The sequence below is a fragment of the Neopsephotus bourkii genome, unplaced genomic scaffold, assembly GCF_033783945.1.
Source record: "Neopsephotus bourkii isolate Nb327-2 ecotype Australia unplaced genomic scaffold, CSIRO-AGI_Nbou_v1 NB_479, whole genome shotgun sequence".
In the NCBI taxonomy this organism is placed as follows: Eukaryota; Metazoa; Chordata; class Aves; order Psittaciformes; family Psittacidae; genus Neopsephotus; species Neopsephotus bourkii.
Window position 1 is genome coordinate 686724 of NW_026900980.1, and position 19651 is coordinate 706374.

Here is a 19651-nt window from a genome sequence, read left to right on the forward strand (position 1 = left end):
TGTTATCCTTAATATCCCTAGCCAAGTTTAATTCTAACTGGGCCTTAGCTTTCCTAACCTGGTCCCTAGCTTCCCGGACAACATCCCTGTACTCTTCCCAGGCTGCCTGTCCTTGCTTCCACTTTCTATAAAACTCTTTTTTCATTTGAATTTTCCTCAGCAGCTCCTTATCCATCCAAGGAGGTCTCCTGGCCCTCCTGCTGCACTTCCTTCTGGTTGGGATGCAACACTCCTGAGCTTGTAGCAGGTGATCCTTGAAGACCAACCAAGAGTCTTGAGCCCCCCTGCCCTCTAGGGCTATATCCCATGGAACCTTACTAAGCAGGTTCCTGAAGAGGCCAAAGTCTGCTCTCTTGAAGTCTAGGGCAGTGAGCTTGCTGCACGCTCTTCTCACTGTCCTAAGGATCTCAAATTCAACCATCTCGTGGTCGCTGCATCCAAGGCTGCCCTGCAGTGCCACATTTCCAACGAGCCCTTCCCTGTTGGTGAGCACAAGGTCAAGCATGGCACCTCTCCTTGTCGGTTCCTCTATTACTTGCAGAAGGAAGTTGTCTTCCACACAATCGAGGAACCTCCTGGATTGCTTGTGCCGGGCCGTACCGTCATTCCAACAGATGTCAGGGTGGTTGAAGTCACCCATGAGAATGAGGGCCTGTGAGCGTGAGGCTTTTCCTATCTGCCTATAGAGTGCTTCATACGCAGATTCCTCTTGATCAGGTGGTCTATAACATATCCCCACAGTAATGTCTTCCATCGCTGTTTTCCCTTTAACCCTAACCCACAAGCTCTCTGCTATCTGCTCACCTGTCCCCAGACAGAGTTCCATACACTCCAGCCTATCCCTAACATAAAGGGCAACTCCCCCTCCGCGCCTGCCAGGCCTGTCTTTTCTAAAGAGTCTGTAACCTTCCATTCCAACACTCCAGTCATAGGAGCCATCCCACCATGTTTCTGTGATGCCTGTTATATCATACCCCCGTAGATGAGCATACATCTCTAATTCCTCTTGTTTGCTCCCCATGCTACGGGCATTTGTATAAAGGCATCTGAGCCGAGCTCCAAATGAAGCTGGCTCATTGGCTGGAGCAGCTGGAATATCTCTGCATTGCTCCAAGCATTTATTATAGGTGCTGGCAGCTGACTGGGTATGTTGGGATGGAATGATGCCCCCCTCCCCCAACACATCTAGTTTAAAGCCTCCTTGACCAGTCTGGCAAGCCTCCTACCGAAACTGCTCTTCAGACCAGCTCCACCAGCCCCCACTAGACCTGGCCTACAAACTTGGGTCCCATGTTCAAGACACCCAAACCCCTGACTATGGCACCACCCTTTTAACCATTTATTAACCTGGCTAATCCTCCTAGCTTTTTTTAGGTCCTCCCCTGTATCCTGGAGAATAGATGAAAAGACTATCTGAGCTCCAGAGCCCTTAACCACCTCTCCCAGGGCTCTGTAGTCCTTCTTTATGCTCCCCAGGCTACTACTATCTATATCCCTAGCACCCACATGTATCACCAGAAGTGGGTAATAGTCTGTGGGGCTTACCAGAGCAGGCAGCCTCTCTGCCACATCCCTGATCCGTGCCCCTGGTAGGCAACACACCTCCCTTGAGACTGGGTCAGGCCAACAGACGAGTGCTTCTGTCCCTTTCAAAGTAGAATCCCCTACTACTACAACCCGCTGCTTCTTCCTGGCAGCACCAGTAGAGATCTTCTTCACCAGTGCATCAGCTGGCTGTTTCTGGTGCAAGTGCATTTCCTCATGAGCCCCCTGCAGGACAGCAAAGCGGTTTTGGGTGGGGGCAACAGGTTCAGGAGGAAGTCCCTTGCTTTTAATTGTCCTTTTCCTCCTTTTTTTGTTGTGTTTTTTTTGTCACTGTCCTGGGTTTAGCAGTGGCAGTCATTTTTCTCCTTGGTAGCTGGTGCAGTGCTGTGTTTTGACTTTCAGCTGGGAACAGAGCTGAAAAACAGTGATGTTTTGGTTTGGCCAAGGACTTTGTGGGCCTCATGCTCTGCCAGGGAGGAGGGGAGCCGGGAGGAAGCAGAGACAGGACACCTGACCCAAACTGACCAAAGAGGTATTCCATACCAAGCACGTCATGCCCAGGATGAACTGGGAGGGCCGGAAGGGTGGGGACTGCAGGGTTGGAGGAGGTATGGTCGGTGCTTGTCGGGCTGGGGGGGGCAAGTTATCGGTCCCTGGTGATGGGGTGTTGTATTCTCTTCCCTTGTTATTTCCTTTATCATTATATTATTGGTGGAGCAGGTGATTTGTGTTATACCTTAGTTACTAAACTGTTCTTATCTCAACCCGTGGGAGTTGCATTCTTTCTGATTCTCCTCTCTGTCCCTCCAGGAGTAAGGGGAGGGCAAGAAACGGGGGGGAGTGGGTAACAAGCTGTCTGGCTGTGGGTTAAACCATGACAGTCACCAATTCCCAGCTTCGCGGGTTAACAACCTCCTTCTTTCCTCCATGAGCTACAGGGGAAGCTTGAGGACTCTGCACAGTTTGGGCCTGGAGCAAGCATTCCTGCTTCTTCTCAGCTACCCTGACATCTTGTAGCCTATTGACAGCGTCCTGCAGCTCAGCCCCTGCTGCAGGAGAGCCTCCACCAGGGAGCACCCAGTGCAGCCCTGCCCATTGTGTACCTTTCCCTCACCAGACCAGTGCAGGCACTCTCTACACCCCGAACTCTGCACTGCAGCCTCCCCTCTCATCAGCTCTGTCTGGGTGCCTACGGTGGCCACCACCGGGGCAGCCAGAGCAGAGCTCCCAGACCGGGCCCTCGTCATACGGAGAGTGCTCACCATCCCACTCGCCTGCCCGCGAGAACTGCCGCGCAAACTGCCTCGACCCGCCCTGTTCGCCCGCTCTGCAACATTAGCATTAACATTAACATTCCCTCAATTAATGTGTACAAATGCTGCACTTGATACTGACTACAGAGGATAAAATACTGAGTAATCACCAGTCATCTTGAAAGAGATAACTGAAAATTGAAATTTAGATTACTTTGAAATTGAAATTTAGATTACTTTTGCTTCCTTAGATCACCTCTTATTTTTAAATTACAAATGTTACGTTATAATCTTATATCCTGTGTTTTAAGCACACCAGAGAGCTTTCACCAGTCATGTTATGGGGATCCTCTCTTAGAGATCCCCTCGAGTTATGCTTTCAATGGCAGAGACTATTGGCCTGTTTAAGTCCTTGGAAACAAAAGGGATTTAATATAATTAATAAGCTATGGGAGCTGAGAGAGCATCTGACATGCTTCAGAAAAGCTCACAGTTTTGCTTCAAAAGAGGTGGTGCCCTATGCAGCATTTTGCGGCTCCTAACGTCCCACCACTTCTGCAATGCCATCAGTTTACAGGTTAAGAAAAACATTGGTGCATTCTGCCTGCTGTTTGTCTCCCATGAGGATCTCAGTCCTCCTCACTCCTGCTTTGATTGCCATTTCGCAAGGTCATTGAAAACTCCTGTAATTTTTTTGCATGAGTTTCAGGACATTTAACACATGGAGCTAAGGGATCAGGAGAATTCCTCCTCCACTAAATCATGTTATCAGCTCTCACCACTGCACTAGAAAGCCTAAATATACCAAATGGAACAAAACTAGAAGGTAAGGAGCCTTTAACCTAGTGTTCCTTCCTATGTCTATGTTTTCTTTCTTTTATTTACTGACAACTACATGGATTGGAAGAACTGTCCCACCACTTCCACTTGAAATAGCAGATATTAAGCCTCTGGGGTAACGGCACTGGAAAAGGTGCCTCCCTGAAAGTCCAGCTGAATGAAGGACTGTTGCCTCAGGGAAGAAATAAACCATGGTGTCTTCAGCTCAGCCTACTTCATTTCCAAACCAAGTCAATCATATCCATGCTGTGATTCATGCCCAGAAACGTGGCAGAACAGGACCTGTAGAAGACTTCTGTCACGGCTTTCCTGCTTCCAGCTGGCAAGTGGACACTGACCAAAAGTCAGGTACAAACTGCTCAAAGACTCTGGTTTGCAGGATAGTTGCTGCCTTTCCTGAGATTCTGCACACATTCCATTACCTGCGAAAGCTCATCCAGGGAACAGCAGTTTGGCTGTTGTCTTTTTTAATTTCAGACATGGTCTTTTCCCTTGCTCTACCCACTGAAGGATACATTTCACATTTAAATTAAACACTGAAGATGGAATTTTAGCTGCCTAATAGGATGTTATCCTCAACTGACATTTTAGGTTCAACCATTACTTTCCAAGTCAAATTAAATAAATTAGGTAATTTTTCGTGTTCGAATACAGACCACTTTGCAAACCATAAAAAAAGACTGAAAACATAGTTAAGGATTCTCAACATGAAAACTGCTACTGAATGTGGCAGGTTGAAACCACAGAAGCATCATGAAGAAAATCAGTTATACAAAGCAGCTGCTGTTTCAGTTTAACACCACAATGATAACACATGAATTCCAATAAAATTTGCAATTTGCTGCACACAGACTAAGCTTAAACTGAATTTTACATTTGGTACTTTTTTCCCTTCTGTACTTTGTTATTTAAAAGCTATGAACATTTTTCAGTAACACATCTTTTTGTGTATCTTTTGGGGATAAAAACTATCCGAGAAAATACCACCCAACAAACTTAACTAGTGTGAGTCTGGGACTTTATACATACATCGGCATACTCTGAGACTTTATTGCATGCATTGACTTCAGTTTGGTCTCTCACTGGTGTTCCAGGTTGCAGGGTCAGAATGAGGAAGACCAGCTAAAACACTCGCTCAGCTTCTGCTGCCTCACCTGCAACTTCCATGGAAAGCCTAGACCCAGATTACCTTTTCCACTAAACCTCTTGAAAGGTTTTCAGGAGAAGCAGTAACTGACATGTTGGTAGTGAAGCCATTGGTAGTGCTGAAGTGCTAAACATAGAGTGGATGGATAAGTATGTCCTATCTGGAGCCTGCCTTTCTCCTTTCTCTCTTGCCCTTTACCATGTTTCCCAGCTCAGCAGGAAAAAAAGAGCAGGAAGATTGTCACAGACAGCTCTCCCTTCTCCCCCTCCTGCACGCTTTACTGTGTAGAAAGGGAATGATCTCTTACAGCTTCTCTTCTGCCACTCTCATCACTTCATTATCTGAGTGCCTTCTAATAGTGCATTAAGCTACATGATTAACTCCTGTCACATGTGGCTTGTTCTCTCTGATCCTCTCTGCAGGGAGAAGATCCAGGCCTTCGCAAGGGAAAAGGAAACATACATTTGCTTTAAAAGTAGTGTGCGAATGAACAAAAAGGACTGGAGCCAGATTTTTGTTGGTTGGCTGACTGGCTTTCTGAAGCTTTTTATTTCATGTGATGAGGAGATGAGGAATCCTCATAAAATATATTTGTATCATATTGGAAACTCATGTCTTTTTACCCCACAAAATTCTCTGGGGAGCTAGTAAGCCATCTCGGGAGAACTACTGAAATATTTCACCATAAGCAACTGGAAGATAAGAATAAAGAATCAACTGAATTTTTAGGATGACTATTTAACCCACCCTCCACACCTCGCTTCGTCTGTTTCCACTAATGCCCATTTAATTCCACTGTCTATCAACAAGAGAAAGGTTTTTTGTTACAAATCTGGTATTTCCTCCTTTAGTTTTAACAAGTAATATTCTGGCAGTAAAATGATAGTGGAATGTGATGTTTATATATATATATATATATATAAAGCACACAAAACCAACCCAGAAGAAACTGTGTTGTTAGCAAGAACAAGCATACATTAGCAACTTTCCAGTATCTGAAGGAAGCCTACAAGGATGCCAGAGAGGGACTCTTCATCAGGGACTCTAGCAACAGGACAAGGGTTAATGGGTTCAAACTTAAACAGGGGAAGTTTAAATTGAATATAAGGAAGAAGTTCTTTACCATAAGGGTGGTGAGGCACTGGAATGGGTTGCCCAAGGAAGTTGTGAATGCTCCATCCCTGTCAGTGTTCAAGGCCAGGCTGGACACAGTCTTGGTCTAGCATGAGGTGTCCCTGCCATGGGCTGGAACTAGATGATCTTAAGGTCCTTTCCAACCCAAAAAGATTCTGTTATTCTATGATTCTATGATCATGGCATAGGCAGGTGTATGCCAGGTGTGACCCATTGCTGTATCACACAGAAGCACATCACAAAATCCTGTTGTCAGGCTTCACTTCAAGAGGCTACTTGTCCCACTGTCCCTATCTGTTCTGTAACTTTTGCCTTCTGATAGTTAAAAACAGTCTTTTAATTTTTGACTTGAATAGATGGCCAGCTTGCTGCCACATGTGCTGGTGGCAGCATGTCCTCAGCTCCACTAGTTTTCCCCCTCTGGCCCCAAGCACTCCTACTTCTGCAAGTACATGAACCATCTATATTGCCACCAGACTTCCTTGGATAGTCATACCAAGTTCTTCAGCCTCTTTCTACAGGCTACTCTTCTCTCCCAGTAGCCTAGATCCACATCTCTCTCTGATACATTTCAAGTGTTCTTTTTTAAAAGAAGAGGGGAAATGACTTTGAAGTAATTTTTTGAATAACATTGATTTTATGAAGCTACTTTGAAGTCAAAAGGCCACAACAAAGGATGGAGAAGGGCAGAGAGTTAGTGGTGCCACATGATGTGCAAGAAGTGGCAGGGAAAGGGGAGTGCAAAGTCCAAGACTGGCACTGGAGATAAACAGTTCCAACCCGCAACAACCAGCCTCGGGTAAATCAGATTAGCTGGATCATGGCCCAGTCTTCCCTCTTGAAATGTACTTCTCTAGTAAAGATTACTATTAGTAACACAAGCCTCCAATCCAGCTTATTTACGTATCAAAACAGACTGAAAGAGAAAGGTAACTCTTACTTTTTCCGTTTCTTACCAGACTAGTACAACCTTACTAACAAGTACACAGCCAGGGATAGGACTGTATAGGAGTACTCACAGACATAAATGTATATATTTCTATGCCTGTATGTAGCCAAGCCTTATTTTCGACCATAAAAGTATATAAATGCTTGATTTTAACTTATCAACATGAACAACATTGTTTTTCTACAGAAAAATAAACCAGTGCTTACATAAAGCCCTCATAGCATTCACAGTAACCTAAAGTAATGAATATTGTAATGAGAAACACAAGTATTTAGGGTGATAATGACTGGACTTTGCTCTACTTAGATCGGCTCACCCCCTATGGAGGCTACCAAAGCTTGAAGATTTTATCACCCTAGTAATCAGCAATGGGTAATGGCCTTCATAAAACACAGTAATTAAATTGACTGATTTCAAACTAGTGCATTTTTTTCATTAGGGAGTTCTTATTTAACCTACTTCAAAAATCCCTTTGTGAATACTGGCTGTATTAGTCAAAATTCAAATGACAGGGGACGAAGAGCTTGTTCTGCTCAGTATTTCAGAGGAAGAGGGGGAGCAAATCAAAACCTTAGCTCCTGACATTTTCCAACAACACAAGAGATTCTGCTTTGTTAAAACATGCTTCTAAAATTCTCTGAGGCCACTGTTCCAACCTCCCTAGCAAAAATATCAGTGGTGAAATTCAGGCACCGCCTCACAATCCATTTCATTATCCTTTATGCCTGGTTTGTGCACGTTCTTGTAACTACTGTATCTTACTTGATCTTTGAATGCTTTTGAATAAAACCGGGTTGTAAGTACAGCCCTTTATTATTGCTCAAATGTGCCTTCACGATACGTGCGTGAGCCATTTATCTGTGTTCTAAAAATACTTGTAACTCAACACAGATTTTAAGTAAAGTATTTTATGGCGAGTCTCAACTCTGCTTTTGTGGCAAAAACATTTCCTAACTCAATATATGCTCTACAGGAGCTTTATGATGGCGAAAGTAAACCTACCGGAAAATCTACCTGGATAGCTACATGACACAAAACCTAGTTTCATATTTCTCTCTCTGGGCTGCAGCAGCTTTTAACCGCATGAAAGAGAAGCTGGATATATTTTCTGTATGAAATCTACAGTGGAACACAGGGATCTGAAGATAGGAGCACAAGTACCAACCCTTCCCTACTTTACCCAGAAAACAAAGTGACTCAGCAGCCATGCTGAAATGTGAGAGTTGGTCACAAATATGAGTTTTTCTCTGTCTAAAACCCTAAGAATCTCAGAGCAGCTGTTAAAGGCTGTTGAAGGCCAGGGTAATTGTTTTATAGGCACCAGTAGATATTCCTTATTGTACTACTTTATCTACATATTTCAGGCACTTGCCAGCTCTTCCCTCACTGGTCATGCACTTGAAAATGTGATACAGGACTAACACCCATCATGGAGCAAATGGGGAAGTACACAAACAACCTAATGCAGCAGCCCTGAAACAGCTTAAGGAGATATTAACTCTGAAACCTAAAAAAGTCACAAAAAGATCAATATGATTGCGATTCTGCTGCAAGGAAACATGGACAGAGGTAACAACTGCGTAAAGAACTCCAGGTAACCGCTTTCTTTGGCAGAGCCATCTTTCCTGGGTGGTCTAGGTAAAGATCATTCTTTACTTCTCTCCAGTTCCACCTTTCCTTCTAGTTGCTCTTTAAAAGCATGACCAAAATCAACTATCTGAAAGATCACCAGGCACAGTAGTTTGTCCTGTAAACTATTTTAACAAAATAATGTAGAGTAGTAAGCTCCTTGTGACTACAGCTTCAAACTCTCCAGTCTTGTGCCGCAAAACTTACTTTACATTTTATTACAATCAAAGAATAAATAATTAAATTACAGTTTCTATCTATTTATTCACAGTGCAAGCAGAATATGACCTGGAAGAGATTAATGGAAAACAAAATAAACAATGGAAGGTGGATGAGAAGCTACTTCTTTCACAAAGGTGCAAAGAGCATTCTCAATAAGCCAGGTAAGCAACAAACATGGTTGTTAGAGAATATTTATGACAGCGGCAACTGTGTAACATCACTGAAGCATGCACAATGGGAGCAAGCTTTCTAGAAAATACATCTACAAAAGAGACACACAGTTAGGTCTAACTATCAATCATCCGGACACATGAATAAATCTACAGTCAGTGGTCCATGTTCTGTTAAAATCAACTTCTACCACACAGAAAACTTGCTGACCAGTAATTAAGACATACGACCACAGAAGCTAAAATATGTTATACATACTATCCCAGTATCTCAACTACTAGACCAGCAAAGGTTTCAGTATTTAGGTCTCACAGAAAGTAAAGTGTATTTACAATGACTCATTCTATTCTCTGGATAAGTTCTACAGGTTTAAGATCCCATCACACTCACAATCAAATTTTTGTGTTCTTGTTTGCGGTTTTATTTCATTTTATAATTAATGTTCTTTAAATCAGGGGTTACTGATCCATAAGAGCACATCTATACGGACTATTTAAGTCTCCTCTCCCCTGGAAGTGTGTGTATAACTCCCATTAATGCTAATGGGCATAAAGCACATGCATTGAGGAGAAAATAGACCCCTCACTGTGAAAATAAATGTGTTCAGTTATTTTCAGACACGATGCTGAAATCAAACAACTAAAAGTACATACTCTAAGGAGATAACATTATATAGCCTAACTGAAAATGTCACCATTATTTTTAACTCCTTGGTTATAGACCCTGCCACATTCTTAGTGTTTCTGCCATTTCTCATGTAATAAAGACCATGACTGGCTAACACAGCAAAAAGGGCCAAATTCTAAATACTTACCCAAGCAAAACCAGCCCTCATCTCACTCTCCTTACCTTCACAAAGGATGCAAGGTTAGGCCTTGTGTCTTGTTTTTTTACCTAGGCAGTAAAATGTTTTCTTTACACCATTGGTTAATAGCAGCAGTAAACTTTACTGTTGCCTAGTTTCTTATAACTGTGATGAACCTAACAAAGTAAAAATCCTTATTATTTCAATTTTTTCCTTAATGATTTGATACCTGGTGTTTTCTGCTTTGATCAAAATTCATGGAGTCAATTCTGTGTTCAAACAGGTAAGAAGAACTGCTTGTACACCAACACGAAATTCAAAGACACCGTGCTTTATTACAACACAAATATAATCACAGTTTTTTATGATGGATCCAACGTTTTATGAATTTACAGCTGACCTAATGTGATATTTAGAACAGTCATGAGAGAAGAAAGGTTTTAAAAAGGGTGCAGTATAAGTGGAGCATTAATGGTTTTGGTAAGTATATTCAGGGTCTTTACAAAGTGTCCTGCTGACTTTCTAATGCAAGTAATCACACTCATCTTCCCAAATCAGAGAGATGCATCCTCAAACAAGTGGATGTTACTGAGTTATCAGTCAGGTAGGGGTGAATTCTTCCAGTGACATGGCCTTTTCAGAAGTTGGTGCTGTAGGAGCCGGGTTGAGTGCTATTGCTTAAAAGTCAACTTTTGCAGCTTAGTTCCAGACTTTGCAGTGCTGCTGGGTCAAATATGAAAGCCAGGTGCTGCCAGGCGCTTATGGTCCAGCTCCCAACCCCTCACTCCCAGTCACATGCTTACTCATCTATTCTCACACTGAGTTAGTCCATGGAGAAAAATACCCCAAGGAAAACAAAACAAAACAATGAATAAAACAATACGTCTCTGCTGATCTATCTCCCTCTCACAATGTGGGTGGTGACAAGCACTGCTACCACCACAAAAACTGGGCAGCGAGGGGTTTGGCTGGGGATGGCTGGCAGACAGGGAGAGAAGGACTGCCACTTTTAAACTGTCAGCCCAGCTCCATCATATCCCAGAATCAAACCATACAAAAAGCACAGTCAAAGGAGGCCCCAGCCAAGCCAAGAAACTGGCTGGAGTCTGCACACTGAAGTAAAGAGAGATCCTTAAAGGCTGCCACATTTCTGCCAGACACTTCCAAAAGTGCATGTGCATGCTGTGAATCCCCCATGTGTCATGCCTGAGGACAGCCAAGCATGGAATAACTCATCAGAGAGTTCTTTACGGACAGGCATAGAGGGTTAATGACTGGAGAGGCTGCTATTCATTTTATGAGCCCTCGATTCCAGGCTCTTGAGCTGCAAAGTATTTCTGCTTCTCACTTAAGGCTTTATAGTGAGAAGAATTGTGCTGGAAGATATATGAGTGCTCTTCTTTTTTAAACCAGAAAAAGCCACTAACAATACAGCAGCCCTGGTAGCATCTGAAGCTGTTGCAGCCCAGACCAGCTTTATTAAATTCGGTATAGGATTAACTGCAGCCTGCCAAAATGATCCAGCCAACAAATTAATTAGCTCATTCATTCATTACTGAAAAGGAGGAGGGATGGCAATGGCCCATGACATGCAACTGCGTGGATGGACATCCATCTGTGTGTGTACAGAGCTGAGCTGGAGACACTAGGGCTCTGCATGAGCACGGCATGCAACATCCGTGTCAGAACACTTTAAGTAACACTGATCTGGACTCACACGAATAAATACTGTTGAATGACTCTCTTCTGTTTTTCCTTTTCAAGTAATAGAAGCCTGTCTTTCTTTTTGATCTGAGTATATCCCTGTGACTCATTTTGCAAGTTGAAGATTATACAGAGGAAAGGCCAAAATCTTACACGTTACTACTTCTGCACAGAACACTAAATCTATGTTTTCCTGGGTGAGCTTGCAGGGATAAACAATCCTATGAATGATTTGGTGTATGATATGCAAAAAGAGTCATTCCTACAGTCTGTCTAGACTCCCAGACAAGATCAGACTGTGCTGTCATCAAAGACATTTCCACAGCTTGTTGTATTATTTGTAAGACACAAAAACCGCCTTTTCAGAACAGGCATGCAAAAATGAAAAATAAGTAAAAACAGCCTGACCTGCCAGTGTCATAGTGGGAATCTGAATGCGGGAACCTTAGAGAATTTAGAGATTATGCTAACAATATGGCAAGAAGTTTCAGCAAACATTTGTGAGGAAAGGCAACTCCTGCACAAGTAAATGCAATCCAAAAATATGAGTCATGCACAAGCAATTTTGCTCTGGGCCATAAAATCACTTTATGAGAGTTACAGATAATTCTGTATGTATTCTATAATGTTTCCCTACTGTGTAGAGATGGATATCTCAGTATCCTATCACAGATAATGATGGAAAACAAATTCTCTACATAAAAGCTGATTGCTCAGAGATTCACCCTTAACTATTCCAAGGGATTGTAATACCGACGGAACACTTTATACCGTATTCATCAACAAAGAACTAGATTCCATCAGTGCCAAACACACTGCAGTTTGGATGGTTTTTGTAAGATGTAGCAGGGTGAATTCAGAGCAGCCTTAGACACAGAATATGCACCCTGCTATTTCTCAGCACCTACATACTCTTTATCACACATGCACTTACCATCCTCCACAATGACACCTCTCACTTCCTGGCTTATTCTTTGGAATAAGCCAGGTCCTATTCATGTGTAACAATACATGATCTTTTCTCAAACTTGGATGTAGCATTCTCCAGAAGCCAAGCTTTAAAAAAACCCCAAAGCAATAATAATACCTCTCCAACATCATAGATCCATATGCGGCCTTCTGAATCACCAACAGCTACCTCCTTCCCAGCCTGGGCCCAGCGGACACGGTTGAGGGCAGAAGCTCCTTCTATGGTGACACTGGCTGTGGGAACCTGTTGAAACAATAGGAACAGGAAGGACAATACAATCACACTGCCTGCGAACCCGGGGGTCAGTTCTGAATGTCCTGTTTAGCTGGGTGAGTCATAAGTCCCTTGGCATTGCTGGAAGTAACATACAACCCTCACTGGGGGGGGGGGAGTGTGGAAAAAATGGGTTCATTGTTTCTTCAATCACATGTGCTAAAAAGAGGAAAGAGTAAGAGATTGCTTGGAATGAGCAGGGAAGACTTTTCCACACTAAAGGGCAGTAAATGAAATATATTTTTCCCTTTAACCTCAGAAACATGTGAAACCACATCTCCTTCTTTCTCAAAAGTGACAGACTTATGACAAAGAACCAACTGAGGGTAGGCTTTGGCTTCAGTCCTGCCCTGCCTTCTGGCCTCTGACTGGGGCCCAGATAACCTTATGGTCAGCAGACACATCTCTGTATTCATGCTGACACAGCCTTTAATCCATACTCACCTCTGTGGCTAGATGCAGAGGCTGAAACTTAGGTACTATGTCAGAAAAGTCCTGAGCTAGTCACTTCAGAGTGAGGACGCAGCAGCAGTGAGAAGAGCTGAACTGACATTTAGGAACTCCTACAGTATGTTCCCACAATTCTCTTTTACATCCCCAGGAGACTTCTTCTGTTTTAAATACAGCTGGATGCTGTCTAATTTCCAACCCCCCTCCCCGCTCCAAGTCAACCAACTTAACAGGTGATCCACGAGAATACATGAAGGTTCTGGTTAACGTGTGGGACGAATAAAGCAATGAACACGATCTAGGAGAAGTATTTGTAATCTACACTGGAATGAGGGCATCAGAAGATGCTGCAGGAGAAAGGAACTCTGGGGGTGTTTGTCCCACATAGGTAGATCACTCAGCTGATTTAGGTCACCTCACAAGACCAGTGATGGCAACCCACAAGTCTGCTAACGCTCCACCCTCCTCCTTTAATAGGAGAACCTGCCCGAGCAAGGAGCCTGTAGCTTGGCATGACGGTCTTCCAGAAAAGGCTTGTTTTTGGCTCTGATACTTTTTAGCTCTAATGTTTTCTACGTCAGGGCAAATAGGACAGGATAGCTGCAAAAACAGCTCCTCCACCAGATCAATCTGTGGGAACAGGTCTCAATCACAGGTTGAGATGGGGTCAAGGGGGTGTCCTGGGCTCTATAAATGGACATGGAATTGGACAGCAGCTCAGGCAAGAAGAGGTAGCTGGACAGGAACTAGACTGAGGGAGTGACAGGTACTCCTTCTGTCCTACTGTGGGCACGATATCACAGAAGAAGGAAGAAGGCAGTTTGAAGTTGGTATTAAAGCCTGGCCTGAACATGGACAAACTGACAATATTAACAAAACCAGTATTTTGCTGACTTCATCTCAGTTTTCCAGCTGCAGTTTTATACTGTAAGATTGGTCACAAGGTACAGGAGAAAAATAATTTTAAAGCAAACACTGTATATCTCCCATGCCAATCTCCTCCTCTGCGCTAACGCCTTGTGTTCCACAAGATGAGGGACAGTGGGAAGCTGAACCTTTGCAGACCTCCCAAGACCCCTGTTATGGCTGCAGCATGTGCACAGCCATGTCAGCAGCAGGACCAGGACTGTGAAGCAGGACTGCTTGCCTTGCCTCTCTCCCCCTGGAGACTCCCTGATCCTCCTCCTCCTCACTGACCCTGACAAAAGGTTGCAAAACCAAACTGGTACCTCTAGCACAAGAAGCCTGCAAAGCTAAAGTGTCACCTTCGCAAGGGGCTTCATGGTAGCGTCCTGAGCCCAGCATGTTTCAACACAAGAGGATTTTGTTTGTAGAAATAATGCTGGATAACAGTCACAAAGCAGATACCATGCCTCCCCCTCCTTTAAGAAATCATTCAAATGCAGATAAGCTACTGGACTCAAGGCCTAGGTCCTGTCCAAGGCAGTATTACCCAAAAAAGCTGACATGCTGTAACTCCTAGACCCAAGTCTGTTACTGCTTAGTTGGGCAAGAGTTAAAGGCCTAATTCTGACATGGGGTCATTGATCCATGATAAAATCACAGGAGAAAACAAAAAAGTTTTGCTCCTGTGATCACTGATTTCTAAAAAAAAAGAAGAAAATAATAAAAAAAAAGAAAATAAAAAAAAAAAAAGAAAATAAAAAGCTATTTTAATTCCAGGCAAAACGAATTTCATACCATTTGGAAATGGGTTTCTTCAAACAACAACAACTAAATGCCACATTTTAGAGGACTAATCCACTAACCAGCTATGTTTCTCAGAAAAGCGTAGATCAAAGGTATTTGTTTCATATACAAATATACACAGCGTATATTTAAGGCAGTGAATTTTTACTGTGTCTTTCATGGGGCTGAAATACATAACTCTAGAGCTGCTTTTTTTTGTTAATACAGCATTCTCCCAATGTTTCACATAAAAGCAAGCAGTGTGCATGCCACACGGCATAACCCATGCTTTATTTCAAAACCCAATGGTTTTGTAAAATCCTGTTACTATTCCACAAAGCTATCTAACATAATAAAAAGCAATAATGAAACAGTCTTTAAAAATCTAAATAAAAAGCCTTTTCTGCAGTGATATGGAGAGAAATATAGTCAAACTATAGTATCGTAAAAGAGATTTGTCTGCTCTCAGTAGTGATAGGTTAAATTACACATGCTTATTTTAGATTTCAAAGATAAGAGTTTATTTTATAATGATAGCATTATGTTTTTAAAATCACATTTGAAATACTTCACAAATTCTCTGAGGTTGGTGCTTGTCAGATTTTTAACGATTTAAAATGAGATTTTAGCAGGTAACAGATTAAGAAAGATGCAGTCAGAAAAACCTGTATGGTAAGAATATGCCTTTTATTTTTCTACTTTTTGTGCATATGTAGTGTCAAAACCTGCTTGCAAATACATCTGTTAGCTGTTTCGAGAAATAGACACCATCCTCATACTTTCGAAGATGAGGTACAGCATGCAAACCCCCCCCCCCAGAACATCCGAACGGGGTATAACACAGCAGGAATAAGCAGGTTTGCAAGTCAGTTTAATATCAGTCCATAGATAAGTAAGATTCATCAACAAACTAGAGACCTCCAATCTTGATCAGAAAAGAAATGTTATGGACATGTTGGTAGGAAATCGGCTTTTGGTATCCTGAAACTATCTTCAAACCCCACTGTCCTAATCCCTAAAAAATAATACTCAGTTTGCAAAAGAATGAAGGAGTGAATAGGTTTTTTTTTTAAGGTTTTTTTTTTTTTGTATTCATATATCAAATGTAAAATAAAATGTGATGACTTTCATTATTCTTACAAGAACAATTTCTGGTATCCACAGATCAACATGAAGCACACAAATACCCTTGTTACTTTACAGTGAGATTTTGAGTATATTTAGATTGATTAAATCTGTGGCAGTCCAATGATTTTAGTTATTTTGATCAGAAAGCATCTAGCTCTCAGGAGAAATGTCTTTAATAAATACGCGGAGCAACACTAGTGGAAACTGTGTTAAGAGTTCAGAAATGTAAAGATAGCATATTGTAACTCAATCCAGGTATGTTCTTAATTGGCTTTACAAAATAATACCTAAATAATAATGTGGCTTATTTCCCAAATGAAACAAAACCAGCCCTCATTAATAACAATCACATCTAGCTCTTACACAGAGATTTTTATCAATAGCTAGCAGTTAAACACATTAATATACCTGTCATTTTCTGCTGTCTTCACAAATACTTTGACATCACGTATCTGACATCTGAAAGTAATAAAGCTCTAAAAAATAGGTGTTTCGAGATTCCTTATTACAAAGCCGAAAGTGCTGACAAGGACTTTTCTGAGCATACGGCAGTGACAACCTTAAGCGGTGCAATCGATGGCAGGAATCTTGAAAATTATAAACTAATTATGAGCTACCAGATAGAGGGTAACAGCAAACAGACGATCACTTTCAGTTTAAAAGAACTGCTCCCAGTTCTCTTTCAGAGGTACTTTTGCTGCTGCTCATGCACAACAAAACCTCACATCTATTCAGAACCTCATGGTTTATCATTTACTGAGATTTTTTAATTTGTTTCATCAGTGCTCAGTAAGGAAACCAAATGGTATTTCTGCCTCCACAGACCCAAATTTGATTTGCATAAAAATAGAAAGCTCAGAAATAATTCCAGTCTGATCCTTACATGAGAACTGATTTTGACTTCTCAGAATGGAAATCATTTGTGAAATCAGGGGTGGCCTTGCACACAGCAGAAAAGCAGGACTAAGCTTGAAATTAATTTTTTTTTCTGATGTTCCTTTGTATTTATATGTAAACACACTGAAAATGTATCAGCAGTTTTCCACATACAGCCTTATTATTGATGGGAATGGGATCAAGCGGTCCATACGAATTTTTTTGAAACAAATTATGGTCTCATTGAGTCAAATGGCAAAACATCAGTTGATTTCAAACAGAGCACGATTTCAGCCCTGGAATTAGGGGGGAAAGGGTTATTTTTTTTTTTCTTCTTAAAATGCTGGGGTTTATGCTCTGTGTTTAAGCCTGCATTAATGAGAACACCTGAAGGATATGTCCCTCCCTTCCCAAAATAAATTCTAAGAAGACTCCTCCTGTATATCCTCCAGCTGTATGTGCTCTAATTAAAAAGGCTGTGCTGCTTCCTGCTCAGAGCACTTCAAAAGGCCTTGCTACTCCCCTTGACAATACAGTGCCCAGTGCTGGTTCCTCTTACCTGTCCATGCTTATTTATGGCAAGCACCACTCACTAGAAGCCATAAACTGTTCCTGTATTTTACTCTGTCTGAAATGTACAGCATGTTTATGGGAAAGGGGTATTAATGGTCAACTAGTCCTAAAAAAAAAAAGTAAATAAATAGGGTACATGGGGGAAATACTGCTGCTTGCTCTTTGGTCTTCTTTTTTGGAAATAAAAATAAACTGTGAGTTAATATGTGGCCTTTTCTTTTACAGTCTGTTTGTTCTCAATTTCACATGGAATTAAGTAAAAATATGCAAGATGTCAGTTGTGAAGATGATGTCGACTTCATTGTGATTCCTTCGTGCTGAACACCGGTTGTTGGCCATCTGTGACTGACCTCAAGTGACCTGACAGGTTTGCTCAAAACCATTTTAGGAGGAAACTCAAATCCAGAAAAAACCCAGTACCAGCATAAGTCTGCAGCATTTTTAAAAATATGAAATAGCAAGAGGAAAAGGGGGTGTTTGGCATGTTTAGAAAATGACTTTAAAAAAAAAAAACACACAGTATTTACTACTCTCTATCTTTGCAGAAAGGTCTTTGATTAATCCTTTCTCATCAGCAAAATACAAAGGTGCAATGCTTCCTCCCCAGTGGTCCTCACCATTTACTTCATAGCAATGTAAAGAAGTTACGTTTCGTTTGGATTTGTGCCTTTAGGTTTCACAGCAAATATTAAAGAAAGGAAAAAAGGTGAGGGTATAAAATCACAACATGTGATACAGATGCCTTGTGCTTCGAAGACTGAAGCTGGGTAGCCAGCGACTCAGGGAGGTGAGGGCAGGCACAGTGGCATGCAGGGTTTCCGGCACGCTGGTGGAGTTATCATCTCCAGAGGATGTGGAGCGCTGGATAAGCACGAAGCGAAATGAGGTCTCCCACCCGGACACGAAGCACCTCCGTACCGCGGAAGGCTAGCAAAGGGCTGCCCGACAGGCCTGTGGCATCCGTGGCCAAGTTGTGACCACCTCAGTGAGGGCATGCTGCTGTTTCTGTGTGCTAGAAACGGGGGCGGGGATGATAAAAACGCTATGGAACGGGCGCGGTTTCAGAGCGCACCTTAAAATAACATTGATGGGAAGGAGTCTCCTTCCCGAGGCGGCACCGCGGCTGCGTATTTGTGTTGGCTTTCCGCCGGGGGCGCTGCAGCGGGCCCTACCCACCCGTGGCAGGTACCCGAGAGCTGCAGCCCCGCCGCAGGGGAGGGAGGCGGGCGGGGCGGAGGGCAGTCAGGAGCCCCCAGCAGCGGCACCCGCCCGCCCCAACGCACCCCGGGGCATGGGCGGCGGCCGACACCGGGCTCCCCGCACCCCGGGGGGGCCGGGCACCCCCGCAGACCCCCGTTGGAGGACGGGGGTTGCACGGCAGCGCCGCGCCGCCGGCTCTCACAGGGTTAAGGACCCGCACGGCGCCCCGCCGCCCGCCCTCGCGTTCCCAGCGCAGGCCGCCGTCGAGCCGCCGGGCCGCCTCACCTCGGTGTCGTTATTCAGGTTCCACAGATCCAGGCGCCCCATCCCGTCCACACAGGCGAAGAGCGCGGGATGCACTGGCGACCACATGACATCGTAGACATAGTCGGCATTGTCTTCAAAGGAGTAGAGCGGCTTGTTGTGCTGTAAAGCAGAGAGCAGCATGAAGACTTCGTGGCGCTAGTGCTGCCTGGGGCTGTCTGGCGAGTCTAATTAAAAACTTTGCACATTTACAAACTGTCATAAAACTTCCCCAGATGAAAGGTCCTCGCGAAGGGTGGGACTGCGCTTTAATGGGGCAACAACTGTCCGGTGGGATAAATGAGATGCCCGGCGTGAGGGGTGTGGGACGCGCGGGTGACGGGGCGGGGGGAGCGCCCGCGGCCTCTCCCGCTCCCGGCCGGCACCCCGGCGGGGGGTGCGGGAGGCGGTGGGCAGGCACCGGGGAGGCACTGTCGCGCCCGCCCGAGCCAACCGCGGCTGCGGTCGCACCCGATAATGAGGATGGTGCGATCGGCGCGGAGCCACGCGGCGCCCTCCGCGCTCCTGCGCGCACCGCGGGCGGCGCCTGCCACCTAGCGGCGGGCGGGGCGAGCGCACGCACCGCACCGCACCCGCCGACCCGAGCGCCGGGTGGGCCGGGAGGGAAGGCTGCCGTCTGCGGCAGGCGGGAAGTCGAGGGGGAAGTTAGGAAGTGCACCAGGAATAAAGTGTAATTGTCCGTCATGAATTATTCATCGCATCTGGCTTGTCTAATTTTTGCATAATGGCTCCGCTAATCCCCGATCAATTAATGGAAAATGAAATTTGA

At 43.8% G+C, this 19651-nt stretch overlaps 1 protein-coding gene across 14 annotated transcripts in view; it reads right to left on the reverse strand.

Moving 5' to 3' along the window:
* DYNC1I1 (dynein cytoplasmic 1 intermediate chain 1) overlaps positions 1–19651 on the reverse strand; it is a 194306-nt gene that overhangs the window by 10951 nt on the left and 163704 nt on the right. For all 14 annotated transcript variants that reach the window (XM_061350049.1, XM_061350053.1, XM_061350047.1 and 11 more), the window contains 2 exons: positions 18844–18984; positions 12487–12612 (listed from right to left, as the gene is read on the reverse strand). In XM_061350049.1, coding sequence (XP_061206033.1) covers positions 12487–12612; positions 18844–18984 — 267 coding nt within the window. The remainder of the gene's footprint in view (positions 1–12486; positions 12613–18843; positions 18985–19651) is intronic.